The following is a 12,557-nucleotide window of genomic DNA, read 5'->3' as shown; positions in this document are numbered from 1 at the left end:
TATATTCTCTCAGGCACAGATACATCTACTGTAGGGATCTTCATACCAATTTGCCAACAGAGAATGCTGTTAAAAATCAGAGCCACATCATTTTAACACTCTAAAGAGTGTAAGGAAAAACATTTGTTCAGTGATATGCTATGCCATAATTTATGTATTAAGGCACTTACGAGAAGGGCATCTGTTACAATCAATAATAACTAAGAAACTAATGACTGATAAAACTAAATCACAAAACAATTTTTGCTTGCAGCATGTGGTTCTTTTTGAATTTCCGTAAGAGACACTTGTCAGGAATGACTAGACAAAACTGAGGAAACAAAAAATCATCACATTGTCTTAGCCATATATCCTATCACAACGCAATAGCTTTGAAACACTGGTATTGTTGGCTGAGTGAATGATATGAAAACTTGCTATTGCTGCAGGCGTTATGATATTTCAAAGATTGCAATATCAAAACCACACATAGTTACACATACACACACACAGACCCCCCCCAAACATAAACACACGCCCCCACATGCCTACGCACAGCATCACACTCTCAAAAATGACTCCAATCACACACAGCTGCTTACATCTACAGTAACCCACGCGCATGCAGACGTACAAAATCACATGCAGACAAGCATCTGAACTCACTTCCATAAATGCACTTGGAGCTCCCACATCCATAAAAGGCATCCTCTTCCTTACCTTCCGCACAAATGATGCTCATGCAACAAGCACATTTCACATTCTTGGGAGACACCCGCACATTCGGGCTCCCCCACATGCACACGCATGCACGCGCACGCACAAGCACAGACGTACATGCACACGCACACGCACACGCACGCACGCACGCACACACACGCACACACAAATACGTGGACACAGAGCAAGCATGAAAGAACAAGAAGCCTGCCTCCCCCTCGCTCTCATTCACTCCCTCTTCCACCTGGAAGTCGACCAACAGCAGGTCTGCGATCAGCGTGCTGAGGAGGCTGATGCTGGAAAGATCCTGCACTAGCTGGGATGCCGCCTCCACCTTCACTTCCTTCTTGCTGGTGCCACGCAGGATCTCCTTAATGGGAAGTAGGCTTTAGGACGCTTCTTCCATGGCTTGTACAGAACATGCACAAGGGATTATGGTGGGTTGACTTCAACCGCTAATGTTGCCTGAGGCTTTCTTCCTGTCAAGCAGACCATAGACGATAAGACGTCAGTGGTCAATCTTCTAAACTAATTGCAGTTTTTCTCACTCAGTAAGATACCAAGATGTACTGACCCGACACTAGTAGGACCTGACCTTTACTGAATACACCCTGAGGCCAGAAGAAAATTCTCTCCAGGCAACATGGGTTCCCTACCCTTGTCCTGGAGAACCCCTGTGTATGTATTTTATTTTACTGAAGTTTCAGACTTTTGTGCTGGAATAGATTTTGTCGTAGGTTAGACTTGTTTACCATTTGATTTGTCCAAAGACAAAATACAAAAGAACCAATAGAACCAATAGGTTAAAAGTTTGCTGAAAGTATTAAAATGAAGGTGTAATAGAAAATATATAATAATAAGGCTGTTTCTGACATAATGCGGCATTAAGAGGGTAAATCATCCTTCATTAGGCATTTTAAATGTTTAGTAAAAAACAATTAGCAGATCTTTTTACTTCAGAAATTTCAGTTTAAAAAACCATGCTCTCAAGGACCAGGGGCGAGATCTCCTGAAGGCAGTGCAATAACATTCTTGTTCACATCTTCACAGTCCTGAGTATATAGACTGTCCACACTGGACACACTTCAAACAGATGTATTACCAAGAGTAGGGTTCTATTTGCATTTAGCTGGAATTCCAGTAAAGACAAAAATATTGTAATTACTAAAAGGTAAAATATGAGCTTCTGCTTGTACTTCTTTTTGGGAGTGTATGTATATGCACTGTAAATGTAATTTGACTGACTTTTGGAAGAGGTCAGACTTAGATCTGTTCATTTCAATAGTGAATTGTGAAAACACCGCATGTTTCTTTTCAGCCTTAGCATTTACTTCACACAGAGGCTCTCTGATTGGTGCTAAAATGGCCTTTGCCAACAGTTGACCAAGACTTGTATGGAATCAGAAAAGGTGCCTCCACTGTAACAAAACAACAACAATAATAAAAAATTTAAATAAAATAATAATAATAATAATTGTAATAATAATAATAATAATTATTATTATTATTATAATACAGAATCCTTAGAGTTATCAAAGTGCTTTGCAATGTACAAACTTAAAAATGTTATAAGAGCGGACCAAGAGGAAATTAGTTTTTTTTTTTTAAAACCTTACAGCCCACATTTTTATATAGACACCATTTATGCAACTGGAAGTTTAAAAAAGCATCTCAGATAAGTACCTTTCTCAAAGGTACAATAGGAACACACAGGGCAATGCTATTTTCAACCACACCAGATAGCAACCCCCCCCCCCCCCAGTGACGAAGACTGCGTTCTGTTTTAGAGTACTCTAGCTGCATCATCGGGCCTTCTCCTCAGCCAATTCTCCTCCTACAACTGATGTCACATCCTCCGCTCCATAATCTACACCCACCTGGCATTCCCCCCCTCCCAGACAGCACAGATTAGCAGAAGGAATGTGCTAAGTATTCCACTATTCATACAGACTTAGAAAATGTGCAGCAATATGGGCCCTCAGGAACACAGTGGCCTAACAGTCCTATATGTAGTGTATCTGTTATGTTATACATGTAAATGTAGACTTAATACATATTTCTATGAAGGAGGAAGTAGTGTAACCACGGGGAGAAAAAGGTTTTTAAAAAAGGTGTGTCATTCTAAACAAGAGATTTACATTGGATTGCATGCATTAATGAGAACTAATAAATTACATTCATTAGATTACATTCAATAAATTACACCAAATCACACTGCCTTTTTATTATGAATGTTTAAAGAGTATGCCAATTTACAGAACATACTGACATGTAGGAGTAGGTATACAGACCCACAACAAATAGCATCCTGCCTGTAAAGACCACACCCAAAAATAACGGTTAATTTGATGGCCTTCTCAGGCGCCCTTCTTCCTCCATTTGCCTCAAAGAATTCCAAAATCGGTTCTGTGTGCGTTTACCGATCACTTTGATTACATTGTTGTCTATCGCAAGATGAGAGTTCATTCAAACTAGCCATAAATATTCATTTTTTTCAGTTGTGTCTGAAGTCTTGGCTTAAAAAGGCATCTTGTTAGGGTTACAATAACCTAACCGGGGCTGAGGGTAAGTCGCTTCTCACAAGTCTACCCGGAGATGTGTTTAGCCCTATTTTCTTGAACTAGCTACACCCATCACATTTAAAGGCCATTCAAAAACGACAAGAAGACTAGAAGTATGAGTTTTAAGCTAATCAGCCGGAGACGTTCATGCTTGCAACGCCATTCTTTATTCAACCTCTCACACATGACCTGCGCCTAGAACTACGGCAACCTTCCTAAGGCACACAAGACCGTGCCCATTACTACAAAGACAATTCACAATTCATTCTGCTGAGTAACCCTGAGCTGCACGCCACACAGAGCCGCTTGGAAAACACACTGAAATGGGTTATTGTGACTTCGTCATTCCCACGCTAATTTTGATTCAGAGGCGCGTGGCCAGATGGCATGGTATAGCACATAGGCTTACGTCCTAAATCCATCACACGTCGTCTTTGTAAGAGCCCCCCACCCCTTTTTTTAAAATTAAATACAAAAAAAAAAAAAGACTTTGTGTAGAAAAACACGTTTATTTCCTGTTTCGTGTCCATTAAAAAAATATTTCTCAACACTTTCAAGCGGTTGCTGTATGATGTTAACAGAATTCCAGGAATATGAAACTACAAAATATTAACAAAGAAACAATAGATTACTACGTGGTGTCTAATAGACTAAAAAAAAACCTTGAATTAATATAATGTTTCTCTAGATTTGGCGTAACATAAATATCATTTTAAATATAAAAGGTGGTGAATGTGAAAATAAGTTAAAGTGAAAATTGGACGGAGAAGAGGGCAGAGAAAACGTCTGAGATCCGCGTGCTGATAGCGAAGGGTAGCTATCTGCGCAACAGCCTATTAGACCAGCGATGCGTAGCATTCCGCAGCGGGCTGGCTGTACTTACGTCGCGTGGCCAAGTGCCTTGTGAGCTTGTGCCCTCCCCCCATAAGGGTCCCTCCATATAATAACAATGCCAATGTACTGCCAATGGAAAATTAAATGGTTATATATTTTTGCACTATAATGATAAGGGGTTTAGCACACAATGGATTCCAAACCATGTGAACTTTGGCATTCTATTACAATGAATTGAAATGCTGAAATGTCACTGAAATAATGAAATGAACAAGTTCTTTAACATTTAAACAGCTGGGTATTTACTGTTGCACTTCAGGTTAAGTACCTTGCTCAAGGATACAATGGCAATGCCACACCTGGGATCAAACCTACAATCCTGTTATACTATACTGCCATGGCAGATATTATGTTTCTAACATTCCCAAATTCAAAAGGTTTAAGTATCTTTGCAACCCAACATTATTCAAGACTTGAAACAGAAAAGATTACTTTTGAGGCCATACTGTTAGTTTTTAAATCTGGGTTTTCAGCAAAATATAGGTTATCAATTAACTGAATTAGATAGCTAACTTTGATGACTAACTGGATTGGTAGCAAAATAAACTAAAGAGCTACCTAGCTTGCAGATGAGCTCCTACCTCATTTTCTTAGGCCCTGACTATATGGCCACGCCCTTGAATTTGTCACTTGCTGTGATGCCGTGTTGTTTATAAACAAACATTTTGCCCTAACAGAGAAATTTACAATGCAAATTGAGAGGACATAAACACAATGTGAGGCGCTGAATTTCTTCCCCAAATTGCATTCTGGGCCAGATTATGTTAAATGCACACTGCTTGTTCAGCCAAACCCTCTGTAATTATACAGAGCCTTATCTCAAAAGACTACATTACTCACACTCAATCTCAGTATGATGACTGGAAGTAGGAGGTTGGTAATCATGATGAAAATAAGTGGAATTTCTATGGAATGGACTGCATTTATATATGAATGACATGATTGATCCAAATGAGTACAAGCCTGAATATAGACGGAATCTACATGTCTAAAGGGGTGGAAATCTAGGTTGATCGATGTTTTGACACAAAAAAACTAGGTTAGCTCAATTTAACCAATTTGGATGGTATACACAATCTAGACGTTTAGCGAAAACTCCAGATTTCGTTGAAATGTGAAAGTTTTGTAGCCTGCTAGGACATAGCCAGGCTATATCAGGGTAAACTCCGAGCGAAATTATGGCTAAACTGAGCTAACCTAGTCCGTTTATGTCAAAACATCTCTCAACCTAGATTTCCACCCCTCTAGACATCTAGATTCCATCTAAATTCACCCTTCTGTTCACTGGGATTGGTCAGACCATGCTTTAAATAGACTACTTGCCTTTCATGCTCAAAACCCCATACCATCCTATTACAGCTTAAGCAATAGGCTATTACTGTTACTGTTACTATTACTGTTTTGAATTTTTATTGATTATTTTCATAATTAATTTTAAATGTGATTAAAACCAGGGGCACAAATTAAGACATGGCCCATGGGACATGTGTTATTGAAAAAATGGGACACCTTTGAAGATACATACTTCATTGTAGCCTATTATACAAAAAAAAAAAACAATGTTTTGTTTAAACAGACCTGCAAAATTCTCAACAGCAATCTCTGTCGCCTTATTGCGCTTTGAAAGACATTTTGCCAGTGAAATTTGAATAAATGAAGTTTTTCCATTCATTTTTAATTGGGAACCTAAAGGGTTATATGGATTTCAGAAATACATGGTCTCTTTTAAAAGTCTCTTAAAAAACAAATAAATAAATTGTTTTTGTTTTTTTAAATTAAACTTTCTGAAAACCAGGATGTGTGCAAACGGCATAGACCAAAAATTGTTTCCAAAATGGGTATAAAACAGAATCCATTTACACAAAAGCTTTACTGATGCTTTACTTTGCAAATCTTGCCATCTAGAGTCCGTCAATAAAATAGCCAGTAATTCCTTGAACCAAGGCTATTCAACAAACCAAATTCAACAAAAAACTTTATTATAGAACACCCCGTCAAAATACACAAAAATCGGTTACGACACCCTGAGCCACTAATTCCACACGTACGATGGACAATTTATAAAAACAAGACTGTACGGATGCTGAGAATAAGGTAGCCTACTGAGGCGCCAAACCTCATGACTTCAAAGTCAGGGAACACCGTCACGTCCACAGTTTATTACCCCCTTATTACCGCCCTGTTGCTCCAAGATTTGCCTGTATTGGGCCATAAAATTTGGAGACTTGGAAGTTTATTTCGTAATAGAAATAACACCTCTTTTCCTTTTCAAGTTGAAAACCTGAATTTAGTGGTGTAGATCTTTAGTAGGCCTATGTCTTACTGCACAGTATTTAAGAGGCTAACGCGATCATCTTTCTATTCATACCGCGTGGATTATTATTCGACAGCAAGGTTCCTGTTATCACCTCCCTGAAAATTAGACTACATCAACAAATCATCATCAGCAACAGTTGGCCCAGCTAATGGCTGTAACAGTATCATGACTGGCCTACTCAATTTCTGAACGTATATGCAGCATTTTTTAAGTTTGCAAAAGTTGTAACTTAATATTCTGGAACGTGTACGTTTGCCCAGTGACGTTTGTCACTTACAATAGGACATGAATAGGATAACTGAATATAGCCTACAGCCAGACAATAAAGTGCGGAGAACACCAAACAACGGGGAACAAATCAAGCGCGAGACAACACCTGTCGTTTTCTATGGCCTTCAGGGCTCGGACTTGATTCATTTTGTCCAAGGGGTGTCAGCCTGCAGCTGCCAACTGGCGGCATCGTTACATTCACAAGGCCTCACAGAAATAATGTTGGGGTTATGTCGCCCAGTGTTAGGCCTAATTTCGGACAAGAAAAAATAACGTAAATAAATAAATAAATAAATAAATGAGGCAAGCCGAACAGAGTGATGGCAGGGATCCAATTTCTAGGCAATACGATTATTGTCTAACAATCTGCATTATGTGCCTAAACTTCGCTCATTAGATTACACTGATAAATAAAAACATACTAAAATGAACATGTGACGTGACAGAATATCTAGCATCGTTTTAACCACCAACTCAATTACATTTTAAAGAGAAACACCGTACATCATGCCAAAATGTTATTGAATAAAATAAATAGCAATTTAAACTATAGAGAAGTAGGCCTAGCTAAACGTTATTACCAGCAAACTCCACAATATCAAACTATAAGCTATGAGAATACCTGCGACGTAACTGCATGGCATAACCCAGCGTGCTTTTAATTTTAATTCTCAAAGTTTGGAGGGACGACGAGCCTCATGATTCGTAGAATCTTCACTTTAAATTTTACAGTCCAAATTATATTTCCACGTCGTAGCCTATTCATTGACTGTCATGGAGGCAGTGGGTTCTGAAGAAAATATATTTAATCGGGAACAGAAACATAAAGATGTTTCCTTACAGTTCGAGCCTGTGCGGCGCAACCCTGGAAAGTGGGGAGGGAGAGAAGGGAGAGAAACAAAGGCTTACAAACTGATTGGCTAATGCTTGGTGCTCTCCAGTGTCTCCTGGCTCTCACAGCCAAACCTCTATTCATATGTAAATTAGGCCCTATAAATACCTACTACAATCGTCTAACGCCAAAATCACAACTCGTAAAGAGTACACAATAAACGCCTGGTCTGTTTGCCTTAAGTGTGTGGATTTTTTGTAACTAGCACCGCCTGCCATCTGCCCTCTTCAAGGATCGTGACGTAACAGTGCAACAAAGCCACAGATTTCCGAACTGTGTGGGTTGAAACCAACATGGCACCCTCATCCCGACTCAACAAAAACGGATATAGCAGGGATGAAGATGAATACTACGGTGTTAAAGGAGACAGAAAGGTAAGACACCAGAACTCTGCTGTTTGAAAGCTAGTACTAACTACAGTAGATGTTGTGTCATGAATGTAAACTTCTTGCTTGCAGACGAGAAAACCCTTGGTGGAGAAAAAGAGGCGAGCTCGTATCAATGAAAGTTTGCAGGAGCTCAGGTCTCTGATCACGGACACAGACGTAAGTTTTGTCAGTTTGAATGCGCCGCCCGCAACTGATGTGTGATCATAAATTATGCGGAGTATCCTAAACTATAAGTGTGCTTGGTCCACATTGTTGCATCCGATTGTTTATATTTCGCCTACATATAATAGCTTCAACCATTCCCCCGGCAGGTCCAGTCAAAGATGGAGAATGCAGAAGTTCTTGAAATGACTGTGAAGCGAGTTGAACAAATTCTACAGAATCGAACTCAAGGTATGCTTTTTAATATATTTATTTATAAACAAGCTAAGCACACTGATGAGCCTCGTTTGAATGTTCTGCTTGCATACTATGCTTCTTAAGACATATAGCCTAATGTATAATTGTACCTCTGTTTCTGTAGAAGCGGACACTATGAATCGGGAGGCGAGCGAGAGGTTTGCAGCCGGCTACATTCAGTGCATGCACGAGGTGCACACATTCGTGTCCAACTGCCCTGGGATTGATGCGACAGTGGCTGCCGAGCTGCTCAACCACCTCCTGGAATGTATGCCATTGAACGAGGACCACTTTCAGGACATGCTTGTGGATGTAATGTCAGAGACTTCCAGCAATGGCAGCACTTGGTCAGCGAGTGAAGGGATTTACACAGCACTGTTATCACCGGGGGGTCGGAGTATGTCGAGCTCTACCTTATCGGACCTTTCACCGGCGCCCTCCATCACGATCAGCGAGGATCTGTGTTCTGATCTGGACGACACTGACAGTGATCAGAGCCACATTTCTCCCGAGGCTATTGAGAACCAGGAGGTCCAAAATATGCCCACAACTACCTATTCAGCATCTATGTGGAGACCGTGGTAAATTGTGAATTGTGGTCTTGTCCTTGAGAATGATTGAGGAGTAGTTATGCGTTTCCATCGGATTGCAGTTAGCCAAGTGTGACGACAAGACTTTGAGAAGCGAACAGCACTGTTCTCGTCTGCGTATCCCATTTAGACCAGAGACAGACTGACCCGTCTGTCTGTTTTGTAAATATCTGTCTATTCACAGGGGACACCGCAAAGAAAAGCTCTTTACAAAAAAAGATCAGAACCTGAGTTTTCATGCACACAATTCACTGAAGAAAAACTATTAAACATAAACACCGATATTATAAAAAAAGCTTATAACTGCATGTACATGTTTAGGTGTATATATTATCACATTATAGTGGGGATTTTCAAGTCAATTGGGTATTGCTACCTTCAATGAAGGGAGGGTAAATTACAAATGTAAATAGGTCATTCTTGGTAGCGGGGTTGTTGTTTCCCACAAATTTAAATTGCTCTCGATAATGCAGTGCCTATATATTGTATATTTTGTGACTCAATCCACCGTTGGTTAATAAACAATAAATTAATAAAAGAACATTTGCAAATAATGCATATTGTAGTAAATAATGTGAATTTAATGTCAATGTTTGTGTGTGACTTGTGTTAGGCTAGTTCAGTACAATGTTTCCAAAAGTGAACTTGTCTCCAGTTGCCTGCGTCGATGCAGTGCGACATCAGATTGTATCAAGATCTTGTTTTCAACCCATTAAATGCATAACGATTTCGCCAAACACATTGCGGTCTGCTTAATCCAATGGATACTTTGTTTTGCACATGGCCTAACTGAAGACGTTTGAATAAAAAGTACTTTAAGCACAATCAATCCTTTGTTTTCTGGGTATTAATGCTAATTACGACAAGACGCTTAGGTAATTGCACCCAAATAACAGGTACTTTGTTTGCTGGGTAATAAGAATCACCAGTTTAAATGGGAGAAAAGTATTTACAGTCTTGGAATATTTCTGTTTAAAAAAAAAAGAACACACCTCCATTGCTGCGTGTAGTTTGTTGGTTGGTTATAACTGGGCTACCGAAATAAGCGACTGAATTCCATCACACATTATTGCTTACGTGTGACAAACGTCACTGTATTGAAATCACATGAATAAATGCGCGTATGCAGCGACCAAATCTCTCATAAAACATTCTCTGCGTTTATCGGGTGTGAAGCTCTACCATGAAACTTCCTTCTCTGCAAGGACGTGTCAAAAGTCACACAATTTCCTTATTCATATGGTGATGCCCCTTGAAATGTCTCGACTGGGTATCAGATGTATTTGCAGACTCCCAATTAGAACCTACTGGCTGAATGCTGTTGAAAGCTCAGCATCAAACTTTGGCTGAGGGATCTTTTAGAATGCACTGTGGAATTAGATTTTCCATATCTGAAGCATAACAAGCAATCATTTAAAATAAGTGGTTGTTTATATTAAATATAAATGTTTGTTTAGGCTACATCTTTCTGTTCGGCAGTGTCATTGCAGGAAACAGTTAATTGGAGCATAGCATGAAGAACTGTACCATGTACCATGTGGACCTGCCAGTGCATAGGCTACATGTCAAACTGGTTATTTTTTAAAGCAATACTTAAACCATGTTTAGGCTAACTTGAACAAATAAATGCTTTTTCGTTTTACATGAAAAGTGACACATAGGCTTTTGGTTTATGAGGGGCAGAAAAGGCTCCAGAAGAGAGGCTTCAGGCAGAAAAACCACTCGCTAACCAACTAAACACCCGAGGATGAAATATTTTATTAACCACCCTACGTCCATAAGTACCCTACACTGCACCCTCTAGAGACCTGGGAGCCACTTCAACTGGGGGATTTTTGGAGGAGAACCCCCCTCCAACAGTTCCCATGGCCCACATGAAAGAACCCCATCTGCAGTGGAAACCGCTGTTCATGCCGTGCACTGACACCTAGGCTGGGCCTTGCACAACAAAGTGTTGCTAACGACTCTCAAAGTACACAGACACAATAGCTTCAGCCAGCAGGAAAACGTTAGATCCTGTCTCTGAGCAAATGTAAGGCAGGCACCACAATGATGTGTCGGGTCATAGCCATATATAGCTACCATCACCTATAAATGAACACACGTTTGTGTGCATGTATACACTGTTATAAAAGGGGTATGGTACGGGTCCATATTTGTTCTCTAATAATGTTCCCTCACTGGGTCATATTTGTACCTTAGAATACTAATGCCTCTGAGGGTACTGCCCCAATGACAAGCCATTGTGCCCTGGCATTTTTGACATTGTAGGCCTACCAATGATTTATGTCTTCTTTCAATGTTGTAAACTACATTTCAAGTAACCTTTGTATAAAAAAGGCAAAACTTATCGGTGGAATTAATGTGAAGTTTGAAGTTGGTAAGTGTGAAGTTCACCCTCCACCCCAAAAAAAGGAAAAACTAATAAACACTGAAATGTGTGTTAAGCGTTTGAACTACTTGGGCAATCTGTCACAGATAAATCAATCACCAGAGTACATATTAATTCGTGCAAATCCACATATTAAGATTCGCAGACTGTTTTCGGCTAGTGACCGAACATAGGTTAATAACACCGGATTAGCAGTGCCCAGACGCGACGTCCCCCGCTGATGAGGCTTTGTTGCGGCTCACACCTCCGCCTAAAATTGGGAGAGGTGCGAAAGACAGGACATGTAAATGGGCAGCGAATCTGTGATCAAAGCTGGTGTTATTAGCCGGGTTTCCTTTTACGGTCTGTGAGCCTGCCTGCCAGCGTGATACCATCGAAACCAAGCCTTTGGGCGTACGAAGGTAGGTCTATGAGAGATGGACAGCAGGCTACAATAGCTACTTAGAAAACTGGAGATGCGTCCCAAGGATTTTGACAGTTGGACCATTTTTATTTGGATCCGGCTATTGGGTCGAAAAAATGTCGTTTAAGAAGGTCCATATACCGCGAATCAAGCTATTATTTTAAACAACTCACCTTATGTAAAATAGCAAGGTTATAGAACTGTTTAAGTTAGCACTAGTGTAAGTCTGCGGTACAGTAGGCCTATCACAAAGCAGTTTTCAATATAAATTGGTTTGGGTTCAGGGCCTACTGTTGGCAGATGGTCCACAAAGCCCAAACAGCAGTTTTGACAAGGGAGAGCCCCGGGCCTGTCGTTCATAACGCAGGGTAATCTTTCGTTTCCAAGATAGTATTTAGCATGTTCTATAACAATACAAAAAAGTAACCTCTTGCAATGTTTTAACCTCTTGTAATGCTTCTAAAAAGTGTCAAGCATAATCACTTTGCCATTGGGTTATCAAACTATTTTATTCGCGTGTTAGCCTATATTATGCATTGATTGTAGCCAGAGAGGATGAACTCCTACGTACGACAAATCAATCAACCAATCAAGAAAGATTCAGCAGATACTTTCTGTCCAGTTTAACTCTTCTCTCTTCATTTTATTTTATTTGTAATACAACTGGCATTAATTGAACCTAAAAAGACAACAGCTAGCCACGGACACGCATTGTTGCCATTCTGAAACAGAAGTGGACGTACCAAAAGAG

General features: G+C 40.0%; 1 protein-coding gene across 1 annotated transcript; it reads left to right on the top strand.

Moving 5' to 3' along the window:
• The first annotated feature begins 7,700 nt into the window (after positions 1-7,700).
• Positions 7,701-9,840, top strand: LOC135256475 (transcription cofactor HES-6-like). The gene is made up of 4 exons (XM_064338270.1): positions 7,701-8,007; positions 8,092-8,178; positions 8,334-8,415; positions 8,546-9,840. The coding sequence occupies exons 1-4, from the start codon at positions 7,927-7,929 to the stop codon at positions 9,004-9,006; spliced, it is 711 nt and encodes a 236-aa protein (XP_064194340.1). The 5' UTR covers positions 7,701-7,926; the 3' UTR covers positions 9,007-9,840.
• The last annotated feature ends 2,717 nt before the right edge of the window (positions 9,841-12,557 follow it).

This window comes from Anguilla rostrata, chromosome 6 (genome assembly GCF_018555375.3).
Source record: "Anguilla rostrata isolate EN2019 chromosome 6, ASM1855537v3, whole genome shotgun sequence".
In the NCBI taxonomy this organism is placed as follows: Eukaryota; Metazoa; Chordata; class Actinopteri; order Anguilliformes; family Anguillidae; genus Anguilla; species Anguilla rostrata.
Note: the sequence above shows the minus strand (reverse complement) of the source record. Positions and strands in the feature narration are given on the sequence as shown.